Source organism: Haliotis cracherodii, unplaced genomic scaffold, assembly GCF_022045235.1.
Source record: "Haliotis cracherodii isolate W230 unplaced genomic scaffold, xgHalCrac1.p SCAF_17, whole genome shotgun sequence".
In the NCBI taxonomy this organism is placed as follows: Eukaryota; Metazoa; Mollusca; class Gastropoda; order Lepetellida; family Haliotidae; genus Haliotis; species Haliotis cracherodii.
In genome coordinates this window covers 28,258,892-28,280,937 of record NW_027266272.1, presented here as the reverse complement: position 1 = coordinate 28,280,937, position 22,046 = coordinate 28,258,892, and the positions used below count along the sequence as shown (strand labels likewise).

The 22,046-nt window shown below is 41.0% G+C and overlaps 1 protein-coding gene across 1 annotated transcript in view; it reads right to left on the bottom strand.

Moving 5' to 3' along the window:
• LOC139465039 (coiled-coil domain-containing protein AGAP005037-like) overlaps positions 1-21,317 on the bottom strand; it is a 254,222-nt gene extending 232,905 nt beyond the window's left edge. The window contains exons 1-2 of the mRNA XM_071246726.1: positions 21,201-21,317; positions 18,939-19,147 (exon numbers count right to left, since the gene is read on the bottom strand). Coding sequence (XP_071102827.1) covers positions 18,939-19,119 — 181 coding nt within the window. The 5' untranslated portion in view covers positions 19,120-19,147; positions 21,201-21,317. The remainder of the gene's footprint in view (positions 1-18,938; positions 19,148-21,200) is intronic.
• Between the last annotated feature and the right edge of the window lie 729 nt (positions 21,318-22,046).

The following is a 22,046-nucleotide window of genomic DNA, read 5'->3' as shown; positions in this document are numbered from 1 at the left end:
AACAGCCCCCTTGACTAATGATGTAATACATGATGTTCTAATCATAACATGCAACAACAGCAAGAAATGTGAGCCTTTTACAGCCTTTTCAGATTATGAGATTTGCTTCAATAAAGTTGTGTCGTATCTAGCCACAGGTTGACAGAATGGCAGCTACATCAAGATGCACTAACAGCCGGTAATCTTTAATCCATTTAATCTGTGCAAGCACTGCCATAGCGGATTAGTGTTTATAGATAGCGCTGCCGTTGAAGAGATGGTATGGAGTTTGGCATGTGAAACAGTATCATGAGCAGCACAACTTTGAAAAGTATTTTACTTATTCCACTTACGCCAGACATTTGTTGGAGGAAAGGCCAACGTGTCACAGGTCCTAGAAAATTAATATACCACTGCAGAGAAGTTAAAGAACACCTGATATTTTAATGACTACAGTTAATCTGTCATGACATCTCACTTGCACAAAGCGATCTTAGAGCCAAGATGATCTTAACTCCCATACTTTAACAAAGGCTTACAACAGTCATAGTGCTAAGATCGCTTTGTGAAAGTGGGCCCTGGTGCTTTTCTCAGTTGCTGGCCTAAACAGTGAGGTGAAATTGGGTTTAACGTCGTGTCTAAGATTATTGCACTTATATAGTGACGTGCATGCACGTGTGTGTGTGTGGCTGCTTGTACTAGTCTGGACTGATGCCGATTTATAGTGCTAGCCCACTGAGATACCATGCCGCAGTTTAACATTAATACCCCACTCAGACACAGTATACTGACTACGAGCCGACCAGTCCTTGTTTTAGCCCCTTAATGCCGAGCGCCAGACAGGGTAACAACAAGTACGATCTTTTAATGTCTTTTGGTATGACGCGGCCGGGGATCGAACCCTGGACCTTCCGCTCTCCGGGCGGACGCTCTACCACTAGACCACGGAGGCGGTTCCTTGGACAAGAAGAACATTGAGGGTAATTGTATGTTGTGGACATTGTAGTGCATTTGGTGATGTATTCCTGGTCAGAATAAGTCGCCAGTATGACAGTGAGGAATGGGTGGTTCCAATCTTTGTTCGATGCGGTGATAAACCTAACTTACACATTCATCACTGCTAACCTGATAATAAGGGGTATTCAATGGTGCGTGCGTGCGTGCGTGTTTAATTCAATCCTGATCACAATTGGTATTCAGTGTGGTCTGTCTGTCTGTCTGTCTGTCTGTGTACGGATAGAATCGCTTTGTGAAAGTGGGTCCTGGTGCTTTTCTCAGTTGCTGGCCTAAACAGTGAGGAGAAATTGGGTTTAACGTTGCGTCTAAGATTATTGCACTTATATAACGACGTGCATGCACGTGTGTGTGTGTGTGGCTGCTTGTACTAGTCCGGACTGATGCCGATTTATAGTGCTAGCTCAGTGAGATACCATGCCGCAGTTTAACATGAATACCCCACTCAGACACAGTATACTGACTCCGAGCCGACCAGTCCTTGTTTTAGCCCCTCAATGCCGAGCGCCAGACAGGGTAACAACAAGTACCATCTTTTAACATCTTTTGGTATGACGTAGACGGAGATCGAACCCCGGACCTTCCGCTCTCCGGGTGGACGCACTACCACTAGACCACAGAGGTGGTCTCTGGCCTAAACAAGGAGACCCAGACCCTGCAGTATTACAGCACTAAGGTTTCTCTGTACCATAACTTTCACATCGTCACCTGAAATCTTTCCATCATTTTCTTATGAAATACTTGAGAGGTGAAAAGATAAATGTTCAACAACTTCAGAGCTACTCCACTGTTATCATGATACTAACAGACATAAAGAACTGTTGCATTTATTAAACACAATCTATTTTCTATATGTCCTTTGGGGCATCAAACCCAAACATCAGTTGATCACCTGAGAATAGCACAAGGAACCATTTCATTGCTCGGTTGATTGGTGGGAAATATTGAAGAGTTTGAAAAAAAATATTTCAGAATTATTCATTGAGTGAGATAAATGTTGTTTTTCGCAATATTCCAGCTATATCACACTGTGGAAAAACAGAATGTCACGCTTGAGTCATTGTATGCATTTGGTACATGAGAAGTGATTGCCTTCACCACTGCACTACCCCACTGAACTGACATGATCACCAACAAGATGGACAGATTGATGAACAGAAGGATGGACATATGCTGGCCTCTATATCCCCATGTATGAGTGAGTGAGTGAGTGAGTGAGTGTGTGAGTGAGTTGGGTTTAACGCCACTTTTAACAGTTTTCCATTTATAACGCAGTGTGTCAGCTTAATGTGGGAGGAAAGCCCGAAGTGATGCAGGTCTCAGAGGTTACCTTTATGGTGTTATAGTGAAACCCACGAGCACGGGTATGGTGCTGACAAACCTCGAAACATAATCGGGGCGAACCAGGATTCGAAGCCACAATCATAGGTTTCTTGCGTGCACAAGGGATGCAACTCTGCAAAGCGAATTGCAGTGCCTTAGACCACTGGGCATCTGTACCCCCGGCCCCCTACACACCCTCAATGTATGAACTAAAAGAGACTACTCATTATGATTTGTTTGCTGGCATTTCAGTCTGCATTCACCAATATTCCAGCTGTGTCCTGGGCCAGGCAGACCCGTGAAGGTCCGGGGCAGAATAGGTCTTCAGCAACCCATGCTTGCTGTAAAAGGCGACTATGCTTGTCGTAAAAGGCAACAAACGGGATCGGGTGGTCAGGCTCGCTGACTTGGTTGATACATGTCATCGATCCCAATTGCGTGGATCGATGTTCATGCTATCAATCACTGGATTGTCTGGTCCAGATTTGATTATTTACAGACCGCCGTCATATAGCTGGAATATTGCTGTGTGCGGCGTTAAACAACAAACCAACCAACCAACCTGGGCAAGACAAAACAGTGGCTGAAAGCATTAGCAGCGTCCCATGACATGACGACATGCTGTCTGTCATGTCACAGAGCCTGACCACCTGATTCAAAGTACAGTCGTAGGTGCTTCCTACCCCAGAGCATTATTTAACACGATACTGCAGTTCCACAAGCTGGTTCAACAGACAAGCGATGTTCCCCCTCATCCATATCTCCGTCACCAAACATCGCCAACCGTCCCGTGACATCCTAAAATGGACACGCATTGTTTGCTGGTATTCAAAATATCAAATAACATTTCACTTTCCAATGTCTACTGTCCTTAATGTTTTTCATTCCTGATGCTTGCTTTTGTCATGAGTTATTCTGGCTATGAAATAGATAGGCCTGTGTAGGCTATCAGTGGTGGGTTGTCTGTGTAGGCTATCAGTGGTGGGTCACCTGTGTAGGTTATCAGTGGTGGGTCACCTGTGTAGGCTATCAGTGCTGGGTTGTCTGTGTAGGCTATCAGTGGTGGGTCACCTGTGTAGGTTATCAGTGGTGGGTCACCTGTGTAGGCTATCAGTGGTGGGTCACCTGTGTAGGTTATCAGTGGTGGGTCACCTGTGTAGGATCCCTGTGTAGGCTATCAGTGGTGGGTCACCTGTGTGGGATACCTGTGTAGGCTATCAGTGGTGGGTCACCTGTGTAGGTTATCAGTGGTGGGTCACCTGTGTAGGATACCTGTGTAGGCTATCAGTGGTGGGTCACCTGTGTAGGTTATCAGTGGTGGGTCACCTGTGTAGGCTATCAGTGGTGGGTCACCTGTGTAGGATACCTGTGTAGGCTATCAGTGGTGGGTCACCTGTGTAGGTTATCAGTGGTGGGTCACCTGTGTAGGATACCTGTGTAGGCTATCAGTGGTGGGTCACCTGTGTGGGATACCTGTGTAGGCTATCAGTGGTGGGTCACCTGTGTAGGCTATCAGTGGTGGGTCACCTGTGTGGGATACCTGTGTAGGCTATCAGTGGTGGGTCACCTGTGTAGGTTATCAGTGGTGGGTCACCTGTGTAGGATACCTGTGTAGGTTATCAGTGGTGGGTCACCTGTGTAGGCTATCAGTGGTGGGTCACCTGTGTAGGATACCTGTGTAGGCTGTCAGTGGTGGGTCACCTGTGTGGGATACCTGTGTAGGCTATCAGTGGTGGGTTGCCTGTGTGGGCTATCAGTGGAATAAAATCTATTTTTGGGCATACTTAACACAATTTTAAGACATTTTTTTAGATATCTAAGGCTGTTTTCTGTTTCTCGGGTTTTTAGGATATTCTAATATAAAGGGTTGTGGTCAAATAAGATAGAACACAAAATTTTGAAGTGAGTTCTCAAAAGCACTGCTGGTGAAATAAGAAAAATAACTGGGTCAAGAGAAATTTGAATTAAGACAGACTTGGCAGGAAGAAACAGTTCCAATTCTTGTGAAACTTTGGCTTGGCATTGATATCATGTATACACAAGTAATGAACTTCAGCATAAACTTGAGAATTAGAAAAGGCTCACCTTAGCACAAAAGCTGATTTTATCAGGCACATTGGGGTGAACACATATCTTGTACCACATCTTGAATATCAACAGGCTGACTTTCACATTGCCGAGGGGAAGCAGTGTAGAAACTAGTCATGGTTCACTGGCCCCGGAGCAGGCATCCATACACAAAGGTTAAAATCATCATCATCATCATCATCATCATCATCATCTATCAAACTGTGACTTACTAGAAGAACTTAAAGCTAAGCTAATTTTCATTGAAGATATAAAAAATAGAGGGCCTGTCTCACAAAACCATGTTCGTGCTGAGTATACGCTGATAAGTCCATGTCAAAAGCATGAGAGCTGCAATCACATACTAGCACCAACATCACATTGCTGAAAGACGCCTTGGTCTTTAATTCATCTGAAGATGAACCACTGCCTTTCCAAGATTATTAATTTCTAAAAATTAAAACTTATACCAATTTTAAATGCAGACCGACAACTTGTCCTGTACACACATTATGGTGAGATTTCCTTATGTAACTTGCCAATTAGAAATTACAGCATTTTAAATGAAACAGATTTTTTTACCCAATTTGTGATAAATCAGCATCAAGACGGTGAATCTTAGTTGCAAATATATTTGGAAGATTGATCAGTCAGAAAAGTCATATAATCCATATAACTATTACGAATTCTCACTTATTAATAAATCGACCCCTGTCATTTCACTTAATTTATTTGGGTGGGGTGAGGTGAAATTGGGTTTAACGTCTAGTTCATGATTATAGCATTTATACACCTACATCCATGCTTGTGTGGCTACTTATATAAGTCTGTAGAAATGCCTGTTTTTTTCATAGTGCTAGCCCACTTACACTGAGATACCATGACACAGTCTAACATGGATACCCCATATAGCAGTCCTTGTCTTATCCCCACAATGCCAGGCGCCAGACAGGTACACAACAGGTATCATCTATAAACGACCATGGTACGACGTGGCAGTGGATTGAACCATAGACCTTCCTCTCTCGATGAGCAGACACATTTTACCAACTAGACCACAGAAGCGGTCATTTTCTTTAGGTATATATCAAAGACGGCTTGATAAAGACAGTACACAAGCGGGAGTCACTGACCGCCCATCAATGTTTACCTGTCACATTACTTAACACAACACCACAAAATAGAGGGTTTAGTGGTGCTTGCATAGGCTTCCCATGTTGACCCTAACACAACGCGGAACTTAGGTTCAGAATGTGTTACTCGAGGGCACAGTCCCCGACACTCTGGGTAGCCAAGTTTCGCTGGTACCCCGGGGCATGGGACCAGCTTCTGTGTCCCTGAGTCATGTTATCCTAGGGGTGTGAACGGGTGGCGGAGAGGGGGATTACCCAGGGTGTGACAGTGGAAAGCGGGTGGGGATTAGTTCCATTTCTGACCAGCACCTGTTGACTTTGAAATCTATACCTGAATACATCTTGACATAAGATATTTGACAACCTGGGAATATCAAGGGTTTTCTTTTACCATGATTTCAACTTCAAGCATGTCCATGGATAATTTTTGGAATGACTTATTCTTGGTGCACAGATTTTTGGGAAAAATGCTGGTCTGTAGGTGGTGAGATATAAACTAACAAAAGAGACATTTCAGATTATGTTTAGTTCTCTGAACATGCTGCCATGAATACAATGCAATGCAAGCCAATTTTTTAAGTTGTCATTTGATGGATCAAAAAGGCTGGTGATTTCAACATTTTCAAAATTCAACTTTTCATTTTTTGGGGTCATGGATTCATTGTACACTATTTTATTTATTAGATATAGCATTGTAAAGAATTACACATACATGCATGAAATAACAGATTTCTTTGCATCACAGAAGTAGCTGAATTTATATAATGGGTGCTTCGTGTTAAGGTGGACATTGTCTGATATATAATTTCAGTTAGCAGATAAACAAAGCAAGATTTGATACTTGAATCAAATTTGTTAGGACAGCCATCTGAGGCTGGCTCAATCCTCGTCACCCTTTCAGAGAAGATGCCTCAGCTAACCTCATTTTAAAATTCTTGTCAACAGTGTGTTAACAAGTCTTGACACCTTGTTGACACCTTGCCATTTGGACTATTTCAGCCTTATTTACCCCTGTCAATTTGACTTAGAATAATTCAGAGTTGCTTTGGCCTTGTCAAGGCCTTATCTACTTTTGTCTTGACCTTGTCAATTTATTTTAGCATAATTGGGAGATGATTTTAAGTTGTCATTTTCACTCGAAGTTCGGACATTAAGAGATAACATAAGTATTTTAAATCCTGCAAGAAAAGTGAAAGTACAAATGTATTCTTGTCTGAAATATGAAAATGAAAAGAGAACATCATGTGTATAAGTTACACAAGTGTCGTTACTGTTCACTAATCGTAAAATACTATTAAATCCACCAGAGCCTTTTGCAAAAATTATCTCCAATTTCATTCACAAAACGTTCAGGCAAAGAAAATCTGCATCTCCTCTCTAGCAATATAATCATAGCAGTATTTGTATTCTATTGTGTATGTCAATGTTTTAATTGGTCATGTTCATGTTTTGTACCCTGCCCCCTGTGGGTGTTTATGTACAATAAATATTCTTTTTCTTCTTCTATTTGGCACAAAATCACTTGGAATGGAAGATATACTGATGGAAATGCCTTAAGGGAGCAATAAAAAATACAGGGAAGTAAGCTTTACTGTGAGTACACTTCAAATAGTGTGCATACAAATTCAACACATGTCGGAATCAAATGTGTTCAAAGTGTCCCATGTTAGCATATCATTTTACTGTGTCTAAAACTATGTGTTCCCTGATTACTTACTAAAATTCGAAATTTAACGTGCGCTTTCTGATATATGTGTATTTCATGCATGGGCCCGCCAGGCCATTTAGTGATTGGTCGTAAAGGGTATGTCCGAAAAGGTGAGGCAACCTATAGGGGCTTATCAGCTTATAGGGTTGCTTACTTAATTTTGGGAACAAATTTGGAGTTCCCATATTCATTTCCATCAGTATATGCAGACAACGTGTTGTTTCAATTATTGGCGACAAGACTCTATTTCAGAAAATTGAATCACCACGTGGGCACTGGACTGCAGCCAGTATCTCTGTTCAGTGCAAACACTGCCACATGTCCGACCGCTGTCCACTTCCCACAGCTGGACTTCACACCTGAGACAGCATGTCCACACTTCTCCGTGGTCACAAACACCCACACCTGATGAGATCCGTTAGTCAATATCCAGATGACAGGTGTCACTCACTCACTGACATGTACATGGTATTGAACATTAGTGAAATGTGAGTCTGTATTGGAAAACAGCTCAATATCAGTGAATGAAACCTACATGTTTCTTAATAACAGAGTGTTTCTTTTGTTTGTTGTTTCATGCCGCATTCAGCAATATTTCAGCTATATGACGTCTGTCTGTAAATAATCTAATCTGGAGAAGACATTCTTATCGCCGCACTTGGCAATATTCCTGCTTTATGATGGCAGTCTGTAAATAATCAAGTCTGAAACAGACAAACCAGTGATTGACATCATGAGTATCGACCCACGCAATTGGGATACAAAAGGCAGCGAGCCTGATCACCCAATCCTGTTAGTCACCTCTTAAGACAAGCTAAGTTGCCTCTTACGTTTTGTCTTTTGTTGTTTAACACTGCACTCAGCAATATTCCAGCCATATGAAGGCAGTCTGTAAATAATCAAGCCTGACCAGACAATCCAGTGATTGACATCATGAGCATTGATCTATGCAGTTAGGATATGATGCCATGCATCTACCAAGCCAGCAAGCCTGACCACCAGTCACTTCTTTAATATGACAAGCATAGTCACCTCTTACAACAAGCATGCGTTGCTGAGGGCCTGTTCTAACCCGGATTTCATGGGTCAGAGAGTGTTCCTAATCCATAGAGACTGGTGATACACAGGTAAGGACAGACACTGACAAGCAGTTCCTCATTACAACCCAACATTATAGATCTCGGAGGAGAGGCTACATTACGTGAGTGAGAGAGTGGGATTTAACGCCGCTTTTAACAGTATTCCAGTTATTACGCGGTGTGTCAGCTTAATGTGGAAGGAAAGCCCGAAGTGATGCAGGTCTCAGATATTTACCACTTTGGTGAAACCCACAAACTCGGGTATGGTGCTGACCAACCTAGAAACATAATTGGGGCGAACCAGGATTCGAACCCACAATCATAGGTTTTTCGTGTGCCCAAGGGACACAACTCTGCACAGCGAATCCGACGCTTTAGACGACTGGGCCACCCGTGCCCCCCTACACTGCGGAACAGATCATAGATCTCCCAATCCATTGTAGTGTGTGAGCTTGGGGCAAATTTGCATTCAAGAAAATGATGTCAGGATCAGTGATATTTTTCTTTGAGAGTGTGTGAATATGAATTTATGCCACTTGTAGCAATATTCCAGCAATATCAAGGCGGAGTACACCAGAAATGGACTTCCATATATTATTGCCATGTGGGGAATCGAACCCGGGCTTTTGGCTTGATGAGCGAACGATTTGACCACTACACTACCTCACTGCCCTATCTTTGAATGAGGATACATTGCAGACTTTAAAAAACTGGAAAAAAAATAAAGTCTCAAAACATAATAATCTGATATTTCATCAAGTATCCAGAGTGCTTCTGTATCAGCTTCACAGAACAAACGATACACAGTCCTCACAATATATTTATTCACCCATTTTGAAATGGCCAATAAAGATATGACCAGTTAAGTTATCTTTTTGACGTCAAGACTACAAGAATTTCCTGCTGAGAATAATTGCCTTTGTTGATCAGTGCAATTAGCCAGGTCAAGGTACAACTCTACAGATTACTCTCATTGGTTGCTTCATTCCTGGAGTTCAGCAGATAAGCCCATTCTGTAATTGGCGCTAACAGAGAGTGATAATGGTATGTTTTGGTTCTAGGGAGAGTTTACGCCAGTAGACAAATCGGCATATCTCTCATTACCAGGCAATTCCTCTGTGACTAGCTGAATAGTGTTATCTAACACTGTTGAGGGATGGCGGTGGTGGCTCCTGGCTTGAGAACTACACACAGGGGTGTAAACACCATTTGTGGGGTGTTAAACAACAGTCAAAATGAACACATGAATTGGCTTACTAAAAATAAATGTTTGTGTATGGGTGGAAAATAAACATAACCTGATGATTTATTGAAAATGAGATGATCTGTAATACTGATATTTTTTTTTAATTATTTTTTTATGTTTACAGGTATGTATGTCAATATAAGATAAGATAAGATAGATAAGATAATACTTATTGCTGAAACATTTATTACGGAACAGGTTCATTTTGTAAATGAAAAAACATTATGATTCATATATCCATATATACAGACATACATACATTCCTGTAAACACAAAAAGCAATTAATAAATATATCAATATTACATATTTGATGATATTATACATAAAATGTCATCGGTTGATTTAGATCAAGGGGTATTTATTGCTTGAAATGATACACAAATGCAACTGATATTGATGGCTTCATTATTTAATAGGATGTAGTGACATAATTTGTTTTCATGATTGTAGACATTTACATTTTGTGTGGACAATTTTCAAGAGGATTGATTTCATACCCCATATTTCACTATATATGTATGTATGTATGAATTATAATGTTTTGTCATTTAAAAGATCTTATCTTATCTTATCTTATCTTATCTTATCTTATCTTATCTTATCGAACACACGGTGATAGTTTTCTGTCACGCAAAAGGGACACAACTCTGCACAGCCATAGCAGCAAATTGGATGACTGGCACACACACACACACACACCGACATGCCCACGCCCACGCCCACACACACCCATACCCTCCTGCAAGGTTGAAAGATCCCTGTTAGATCTTCTGCATCTAGAATCTTGGTACAGTTCCACATTGGCAAACATTCCACCTCTGGCACAATTCCCCACAATCAAACAGACATTGTTATGTAATACAGTTCATCACAACCAGGCCCTTTGCCAGAACATAGAAAGGCTAGACTGGGTTTACGACTACAATCCCCAACACTTGTCACATATGTAATATATGTAACAGTGAAGACAAGGACGCTATATCTTCATGCCTTTGGCTATCTGTAACATTATACTTGTGGGCTTAACCTGCGGTTTGTAAAAATGAGTGAGTCAGTTTGGTGTAACACCGCTTTTAACAGTATTTTAGTTATGTCATGGCGTGTCAGCTTAATGTGGGAGGAAAGCCGGAAGTGATGCAGGTCTGACATTTACTACTCTGGTGAAACCCACGAGCACGGGTATGGTGCTGACAAACCTAAAAACATAATCGGGGAGAACCGGGATTCGAACCCACAATCATAGGTTTCTGGCGTGCCCAAGGGACGCAACTCTGCAGAACGAATCGCGGTGCCTTAGACGACTGGGCCACCCATGCCCCACGGTTTCTAAAAAGGTTATGCAAACTTTGCATAATTGCAACCAGTGACCATACCATATTTGTTGGTGTCTCTGTATACATGATACAAATGAGGTACATGTCAAGCTGAAATGTCTCAACAACAACAACAACAACAACAATGTTGCTTGATAATGGTGTTAGAACCTCCCCCGAAAAGTTGCTCCTAATTGTAATAAAGAAGTTCTTCATCCATAAATCTTATCGTACTCCAACTTCTAAATGCCTCTCAAAGAAACAACAACAAGGCAGAAAGGGAGCAGGGCTCACTAATACCCCCAACCTTGACTCCCAAATCAGCTGAAGAACAATTTTGATATTGGAGATATCGTGAAGTCTTAATGTTGGAGCTGTTTTCTCATAAAAGGCACAAAACTATAACATTGTAATAGGATGATTTAAAGATGCGGAGGGCATCATTGGCAAGCTTAAGGTACACTTGACATGAAACAAACAATATTTTCCCAGAAAATCCACTGCACCCCCAATTAGAAAAGAATCCACTAGGTAGTTTTCAGGTTAAAGGTCGAAAAATTGTTAAAGCAAAAAATATTTAAGTTAAAAAAAAGCAAAATAGATGTATTTTGTCAGAAAATCCAAATATTGAAACAAAACTTTGCACTGCTCCAATTCTATTTGTATATTGTGTTCCCCAAGTTTGAAAAGAATCTGTTTTTAAGTTATCAGTCACACAATAAATGCCCGTGAAAGGTGGAACTAGATTTTCATTCTCATCTCCTTCAAGTTTGTGAAGGTAGGAAATGTTATTATTCAAGTGAACTGCTCTCACCCCATATTAGAAAGTCCATTTCCCCAATCATTCTCAATTTTCTTTTTTCGAAAAAGTATTTTGATCCGTTTCTTTTGCCTTTCAGTATACATGAAGATGTTCCGCTGATGAATGTCGACCATGCACACGGAGTAGCAAGTAGGTTATGTGGACCACATGTGTGAAGACTTTCATCATTTGCTGGGGCTACGAGTCTCAAGCGAATCAACATGGCCTTGCTCTCTCACACTCTCAGGTAGCATGGAAGTTTGTTTAACAAAAACCTCCTACAACAAGAGGTTATCGTTTACACCTGAAGTGTTGATGACTTAACTACGTCCATACTTGAGACGGGATTGTCTCTACTTCAGAGAGTTAACAAGGATAAAGAAAGAATATGGTTTAAACATGTTAAAACACTGCGGGAGAAATAAACATATGTGTGTGTTATAATTTGATTTGATTTTTTAATTTTGAGGTGTGGTGGGGTAGTCTTGCAGTTAAAGTGTTCGCTTGTCATGCCAAGGAGCCAGGTTCGATTCCTGACATGGGTACAATATGTGAAGCCCATTTCTGGTGTTCCGGGCCCTGCTGTAATATTGCTGGAATATTGGTAAAAACGGCATAAAAACAAACTGCTGAAGGTCACGAATATTCTGTGAATGATGAAACACATCTCACAGTGAATGCACTTTGTGGTAGCCAATTCACCATATTTCACCTGCACTAACATACAGTCGATGAAATCTTTTATTACACAATACAAATCTCCCCTCTAAATTTTTTGGGAGTGGAATAAAGTTGGCTAGACTTGCTTTTAAATAATCTGGATGGGTTTGGGTTTCCTAAAAAACATTTATTCCACGGTCATGGTGTTGGACTATATTACACCCATCCTTAGAAATATGTCTAAGGATGGTGTTGGATAAGTGCGTTTTGTGGCCAAGTGAAATGTCAAATTTATAAGTTTGGAAATATTATGAAAAATTATCAAACATTTTCAAATGGCTGACTAATTTCTATTTTCATGGACAGGCCTATCCTAAACTTTGTTTTAAATAAATGTTTTTCAAATATTGCGTTAAAATGAAAACATGCCTCTGTTATTTTTTGGGCTTAAAACGTTTTCAGTCCTCAAGAAATTAACATTCGACAATAAAAACTTCATCATTTCATAGGCATCATTGTCTCTATCCTGTCTCTTGGCATATTGTACAAGTAAATTTTTGAGTTCAAAACTGATTTCAATAAAGTTTGTTGAACATCATAGAAGAGTCTAGAGGGCACCTCCACAGTCACTAGATGCTCGGGGTCAGGATAGATCTGCAAGATTAGACTGAGGTTACGTCAGTTCAAGAACATTACTCACTGTGTAGAGGTCCATAAAGCCTGCTAGAGTCTGCCCAATTCAACCAATGAAAGTATTAAAAAATATATACGTACTTAATCATGCAAATGTTTGATGAATATCTTAGTGAAGCAGTATGGCTGATATATAAGAATTTAGTTGGAATTTATTAACTGGAGGGGATGGTTGTTTACAAGTTATGATCAGTGTTATTCATGGAACAGATGGAAGAGAATACCTACACTAAAATACATACTGAAAATTGATACAGAAATAAATAAGCCGACTTGAGACTCAAGCAGTTATGGTGGATGGTGGGGAGGGGGTGAACAAATATTTATACATTTGAAACCTCTTGCTAAAGCACTCAGTTCCAAATTAAAATAAAAAGTATCTACTCGACAGTGGGACTACATCAAATTTCAAAACAGAAGGCTTATTTCCTAATTGTTTGCTAGATTCCCTGAGAAAAATGTGTGTTAACAACCCTTTGATCCACTACTCCTGTCAGAAAAAAAACATTAATTGTCTTGAAGCAGAGACCGAAAAAATATTCTATCTCATAAAAATACCACCACAACAAAGTAACAACATACAGTGAACTATAAGTAAATAGGGGGGATTACAAAATTTCACTCTGCAATACTCAAAAATATCAATTTCACTTAATGAGATATTTTTTGAAAAAAAAATAAAAATATCCTTAATATATTATACATTAATCATGTTAATTACCAGTAGATCACATGTACTGAAATTCTTCCTCCTAGTTAAGCTTGAAAGACTGGAAATAGCCAACGCCCCGGAGCTATCATACAAGACTAAACAAACCTGAGCATGCACAGGAACTTTGGGCTTAACAACCATGGTAGCAGTTCCCAGATAAGAGCAGTTTTGGAAATTTCTTGGAATTTGACCATACAGCAGGGTGCATCCCTTTCAGGAATTAGGAAATTGCCTGGCATTTTCTAATTACCATAGCAACCATTTGCATGTTGGAAAGATGGCCTGAACCTCACTTCACCTTTCCACCGGCTTAAATAAACTTAAATTCAAGTTGTGAGGTGTAATTTTTTTTTAAAGCCTACATGGTCTACACGTGCAGACAAACTTAGTCGCCACTTCAAATCCGAATGAATGTTTAGCTTTGGAGGCAGGTGGTTGAGAATTAACATGGCTTCCAGTGTTGGCTTTGTCGATCCTGAGTCTACAGGCCTCGAAATCTAATTGTCTACAAAGTGTGTGCTATAGTTATATCAGTTTATAACATGAGTGAGTGAGTGAGTGAGTTGGGTTTAACGCCGCTTTTAACAGTATTCCAGTTATATCACGGCGTGTCAGCTTAATGTGGGAGGAAAGCCTGAAGTGATGCATGACTCAGACGCTTACCACTTCGGTGAAACCCACGAGCACAGATATGGTGCTGACAAACCTAGAAACATAATCGGGGTGAACCGGCATTCGAACCCACAATCATAGGTTTCTGACGTGCCCAAGGGCCGCAATTCTGCACAGCATGAGGTGTGGATATGGAATAGTGGAGTGGACAGACACTCACTATATCAGAAGTATTAGTTGTTGTATTAATTTGACCAACCAAGTGATAAACATGACGAATTGAAAAAATAAAATAAAACATTTATATATTGATATTTGTTGTAAGCACCCCTGGGAATTCTAGGGATGATAAGTCACCAGTATCCCATGCTTATTGTGAGATCTCACTGAAGAGTATATGCTGGTCAACATGTCCTTCTGGCAGTGATCGCTGCTCATGCTGTCAACCACTTGTTTGTCTGGTCCTGGTGCAATCACTTTAATATTGTTAAGGTCACTTTAAGCAAACTGAACTCGCCCACACAACAACCTGTAATTATTTAAGATTGGGCGTGACACACCATTGGTAAACAGCATGAAGCTAAACAAACACAAGCCTAACCAACACCAGGCTGACCAACATGAGGCTAATCAACATGAGGCTAACTAACACCATCCTAACCAACATGAGGCTAACTAACACCAGCCTAACCAACATGAGGCTAACTAACACCAGCCTAACCAACACTAGGCTCACCAACATGAGGCTAACTAACACCAGCCTAACCAACACCAGGCTCACCAACATGAGGCTAACTAACACCAGCCTAACCAACACTAGGCTCACCAACATGAGGCTAATCAACATGAGGCTAACTAACACCATCCTAACCAACATGAGGCTAACTAACACCAGCCTAACCAACACTAGGCTCACCAACATGAGGCTAACTAACACCAGCCTAACCAACACTAGGCTCACCAACATGAGGCTAACTAACACCAGCCTAACCAACATGAGGCTCACCAACATGAGGCTAACTAACACCAGCCTAACCAACACTAGGCTCACCAACATGAGGCTAACTAACACCAGCCTAACCAACATGAGGCTCACCAACATGAGGCTAACTAACACCAGCCTAACCAACACTAGGCTCACCAACATGAGGCTAACTAACACCATCCTAACCAACATGAGTCTCACCAACATGAGGCTAACTAACACCAGCCTAACCAACACCAGGCTCACCAACATGAGGCTAACTAACACCAGCCTAACCAACATGAGTCTCACCAACATGAGGCTAATCAACATGAGGCTAACTAACACCAGCCTAACCAACATGAGGCTCACCAACATGAGGCTAACTAACACCAGCCTAACCAACACTAGGCTCACCAACATGAGGCTAACTAACACCAGCCTAACCAACATGAGTCTCACCAACAAGAGGCTAACACCATCCTAACCAACAAAGCTAACCAACATGAGGCTAACCGACACCAGGCCAACTAATATCAGGCCTACCACAAACAGGCCAACCCAACCATCAGGGAGTGTGTTGACAAAACATGCAATACCTCCCACGTTTATATGACAGTCCTCTCACTGTGACAGTCATGTTGTGTAATTCCAGGAATACCTGTCGCGTCTGTGAAACACATGATGACATGCCCCAGAGAGAATGCCATAGAATGGATTAAAAAAGGATGAGCTGAACTCCCAGAGGATGATGGTATACTTAATAAATATTCCTATTCATCTTTAAATTACACACTATATTACAAAGTACCAAATGTTGACTCCCCTGCATGTACTCCAGCATCATTCCACTCCAACAAGAGCGCATCCCTGTGTCATGGTACTTTATTATAATGTCATCTTGTGTCTTAACACTTCACCATAATGACACCCTACTGTTATGGCACTTCATCAAAATGACACCCTAGTGTCATGGCACTTCATCATAATGACATCCTAGTATTATGGAACTTCATCATAATGACACCCTAGTGTTATGGCACTTCATCAAAATGACACCCTAGTGTCATGGCACTTCATCATAATGACATCCTAGTGTTATGGAACTTCATCATAATGACACCCTAGTGTTATGGCACTTCATCAAAATGACACCCTAGTGTCATGGAACTTCATCATAATGACACCCTAGTGTTATGGCACTTCATCAAAATGACACCCTAGTGTCATGGCACTTCATCATAATGACATCCTTGAGTCATGGCACTTCATCATAATGACAAACTTGTGTCATGGCACTCCATCATAATGACACCCATATGTAACTGCACTTCATCATAATGGCACCCTTGTGTCATGGCACTCCATCATAATGACACCCTAGTGTCATGGAACTTCATCATAATGACACCCTAGTGTCATGGCACTTCATCATAATGACACCCTAGTGTCATGACACTTCATCATAATGACACCCTAGTGTCATGACACTTCATCATAATGACATCCTTGAGTCATGGCACTTCATCATAATGACAAACTTGTGTCATGGCACTCCATCATAATGACACCCTAGTGTCATGGAACTCCATCATTATGACACCCTAGTGTCATGGCACTTCATCATAATGACACCCTAGTGTCATGGCACTTCATCATAATGACACCCTAGTGTCATGGCACTTCATCATACTGACACCCTTGTGTCATGACACTTCATGATAATGAGACCTTTGTGTCATGGCACTTGATCATAATGACACCCTTGTGTCATGGCACTTCATCATAATGACACCCTTGTGTCATGGCACTTCATCATAATGACACCCTAGTGTTATGGCACTTCATCATAATGACACCCTGGTGTCATTTCACTTCATCAAAATTAGACACCTGTGTTGCATCATGACACACCTATAGGTATTAGACCTCAATATTGTCCCCCAAAATTATAAACTTATTACTCAAATTAATACAGTGTCAGTTCGTCTGGTGTAAATTTGTGATGCATCGATACATCAGTGAATCGCAACTTCCTACAAGTAAGATTACTAAATGCTTGATCTCTCTTCATGTGGACGTACAGAAAGGCAGCTACACTGTCGGGATGGTGTCCTGGAAAAAACATGCCAACTGACCTCCTGGACCTTGTGGACAGGTCAGCTGTTGTGTACACATTGTATATTTCACGTAAATGCATTCATCAAAAAATTGTTAATTTTGGCAAAAACGGTGAAAACAAAATTGTCATGTGATATGGTTATGTGTGGTACCTGAAACATAAAAATATGTTCGAGCTTCACATGTTCCTCTATGCTACTCTATTTTTGATAGGGATATTTTCATCTTTCTATGATCCACAAAACTGATTCTCATAATACGTCAAATGTATATATACCCTTCAAAAAAAGAAACACAATACGGCTTAAAATGAAGAGGTTTAATGTGTCACAGTGTCAGTGACAAATTTCCCGGATCAAAGTGATATGTACGATTCGGAAAAACATTAACAAAAGGGCCATGGAGCTGCACTCACTATGAATGGTGTTAAAGTGCAGGGCTTTTGATTGCATGGCATCTGCGTCAATCGAACAGTGACAGTTAAACAACTTGCCAAGATAAACAGAAGTGCAAAGAAACAGCGTCATAGGCAGCTTGCAGGCAGGCGCATCCTGATCAGCTGTTGTCAGGCTTGTCAATGTAGCGCCCAGCACCATCACAAGGCAATGGGATTGGTTTCAACAGCATGGGTCAACACGTGATCGGCCATAGTCAGGATTACCAAGAATAACTACCCCCAACCAAGATCGCTACATCCGACTGTGCCACCTATGTAAAAGGACGACCACAGCCACCTTAAACGCATCCCAAATACCCGGACTGAGCAGAATCTCCAACCAGACTGTATGAAATCGTTTGAGAGCAGCAGGTCTATGAGCTAGACGTCCTGTTTGACACGTCATATTGAGTCGACAACATCGTCAACAACGACTGCATTGGTGTCAACAACACAGGGCATGGCCTCAACTGCAATGGAGAAATTTCTGGTTCAGTGACGAATCATGATTTCTCCTCTGTCGAGGGGATGGAAGAGCACGGGTCTACAGACGTCGGGGAGAACGTGACGCCAGAAACTGTGTACAGGAAGTGGACAGGTTTGGTGGGGGTAGCTGTATGATGTGGGCGGCTATCTCTCATCATGGCAGGACAGGCATGGTCCATATCCAGGGAAATCTTACGACTAAACAATACATCAACGAAATTCTCCTCTCACACGTCCTCCAAATTGCAGCCAACGGCAACGGTGTATTCCAGCAGGACAACGCTTGACCGCATACAGCACGGATCACAAGAGCCTGTCTACACAACAACAATGTTGATGTTCTCCCCTGGCCCTCCAGATCCCCGGATTTGAACACGATAGAGCACCTGTGTGAAAAATTTGATAGACGGCTACACCAATGTCAACCACATATATATCAAAGAGTATATATAGAATGACATATCTGATTATCCTTCTCAAAAGTTGAGTAGTATATAACATGATATAACCTAAGTGCTTCAAAATTCTTCAAATGTACTAACGCACTTGTGTGAAGCCTGTGGGTATGACACTGAAATACAAGTCTTACCTCTCAGTCTCGTTCCTGGCAGTTTCGATTTTGGTCCCTCTTGTGCACGTGATTTAATCCTGCGATACTTCTCCTTGCGACTGACGTGACTGAGTGATGACACCTGTGATGACCTTTGACCCAGAGCAGTCTGAGATGACTTTTGACCTGTTTTGGTCGGGGTGGGTAGACGAGAACTCATGCTGTCAACCTGACAACTGTCTCTGAAGCTGAAACATGTACAGTACCTGAGTTGGTCCTGGTAGTGTTAGGCAATAAACGTGGCAATCTGTCACTGATAAACTTAACTTATTAACACTAAGTGATGCAGGTTTCAAGACGATTACCACTTGATGAAACCCACAAGCACGAGTATGGTGCTGACAAACCTATAAACATAATCCGGACGAACCTGGATTCGAACCCACAATCATAGGTTTCTTGTGCGCCAAAGGGACGCAACTCTACACAGAGAAATCAAGTGCCCAAGAAGACTGAGCCAACCGTGACAACCAATTTCCAGTAGTTCTCCATTAAAAGGCCTCCCTACCTCCCCACCCACCTGCCTAAAACAACACCCAACCTCCCACCCACCCTTCTTTTCTTTGGCCATGCAGTGTGTAGCGTGCTGATAAATGCTGAGTGTTGTTTATGATTGGGATCATTCATCCTTCACCTGATGAAGGGGCAAGAAGCAGGTCTGAAACATTCTAAAAAAGAATAAAAAACGTTGCTATCCAGAACAAAGTGTCACGCATTCATGATCGTGAGCAGTTCCTAATACCAAAAGTCAATTACATTTTCCAGTAAATTGACTTCATTCCACTTGACCTTCTGGAACAAGATCTGTCTTCTACCTGTCTAAGCATCTCTCATCTACTGATGAAGTGGACACTCATGTACACTAAACCTTGGTAGAAAAAGGCTCAGTTTAAATTTCACAATCAATTTCATTATAGAATTTTAACTAGGTGGGGAAGGTTATGAATGTGGCAAAACTACGTTGTATCATGTGTATAATTCAGTTTGATTTAATAAATGGCTTATGTCACTGTTAGCTGATGCAGCCACACTGGGGACATGAGGGACGAGCTTCCTACATTGTACCTATGTTGGGACTTTAACCATGGTCTTGAGTTGCTCCTTTGGGCCCAATTCACACTGTGGTTTCTGATTGTGTTTAGCCTGAGATATCAACTACTCTGTCAACATTGTCATATATATTGCTTCTCAAGTGTAGACGATGTACGATGTACCGTGTATAAGTGTGTCGTGGGGCCTTTGGGTATTGGTGTGTGTGTGTGTGAGTGTGTGTGTGTGTGGGGGGGGGGGGGGGAGGGGGGATAATAGCATTGTTTATTTCCATACATATTTTCACACTTACAGTTAAGCTTCAACATAACATATTACTTCAGCTACCATGACATAATTCTCATCTCATAACACATTCATTATTTTTTAAATATCACTTACTTCTGTAAGGTTGTTTTATTCACATAGCCACTTATTTAAAGGGAAAATGCTCTCATTGCAATCTGTATGAATGAATGAATAATCTTTGTTTCCTCCATTAGTTTTGGAGAGTACAAGGAAAGAAGTACATATCAGAATTTACATGCACTTTTTACAAGATGATGTGTTGAAGATATTTCTCATATTTTCTATCCAGTTAATACTGCGAGTGAGTGAGTGAGTGAGTGAGTGAGATAGGTGTATTTTGTTTGTCTCCCTATTCAGCAATATTCCAGCTATATCACAATTACATACAAAACTGAAATCCTGAAAATTATTTAGGCTACACCTACAAAGAAGGCTGCGTGGTTTCATGGACCGTTGGCACAGTTTTCTCTGCGTAATATGAATTCTCAATAAAATATTTATGCTACCTCAGATGACATATTGACATTGACTGAACAAATCGAACTCACGTACAATGCTACCTGACCCTAATATAAAAATCGATACTAGTTCATATACAATATCACCGTGGAATATAATATTACCTTGCACTTCTCCGGCTAAACCAAGCGCGGGAACTAGCTCGTGGCTTTGACAGCCACCAGGTCGTAGAATGACAGAGCTTGTACACTTCCGCCAAGTAATGAAATTAAACCCAGTCAGGTAAGACGATACACTGTCTCTTATATCAGTGCTCTGGGCTACAGGATGAAGTTTAAAGATAATGTTCAAGAAGACAATCTCATTTTATGTTCACTGTCGGATCATGAGAAACTTTCCGCACAGGTAACTTACCACTGGGGATCGCGGGATCTTTTCTCTCACCTGTGTGTGTTTATGTCATCGTGTAGCTAATCAAAATAGCGACGTCATACAATGTAATCCATCCACTTTCGCATTCACCGTGTGATTAAATCCCCACCACCTCCTTCGAAACGTATATCCACTCGAAACGTCTACATCAAACACGAGCACCACTGCCTATCGCCCACCACAGCAGTTGAGCCCAAGTGCTGAACTGGGGCAAGCGATGCATTGCTTCTGAATGGAGAGTTTTATCTGCTCAAATGAACTTGTTAATAGAGGTGAATATTGGCAGATGTGGTCAGATTAAAGACAGATAAAAAACACACATCCAGATGGACTCGTTCGTGTAAACTGTATACCGCGATTAACCCATATCACCTTCAAATAAATAGACTCCTCCGTTTAATCAAACTATTTTGACAGCGAGCACGTGCTTTGTGGATATGTAAACAATGCCTTTGGTTTGGAATTTACTTTCTTCGGAACTAATTATCTGTCGTCGGGGTTTGAAATTTTAAATTGATTTAGGTGCAAGAAAATATTTTGGAAAAAAAACTCTGATAAAAGATTAAAGTGCAGATATTTTCCCACTTGTTTCCAGTAATTCACGGTGTGAATATCTACATAGAGCGTTCACGTTCGATCACAGGGTGTCAGATTCCAGGTGCACTGCAGTTAACTTTAACATGAAACGGTTTATAACTTCCAATTAATTTTTATTATTTACTATATTCGGGGATTCGGGGAAATATAAAGTTCAAAGATTAACTGGTGATATGTATTACCGTAAGCGAAATCCGATACATTTCGACTATATGTAGTCGTGCCTTGAAGAAATAGAAATATATAAACTTGAATATATAT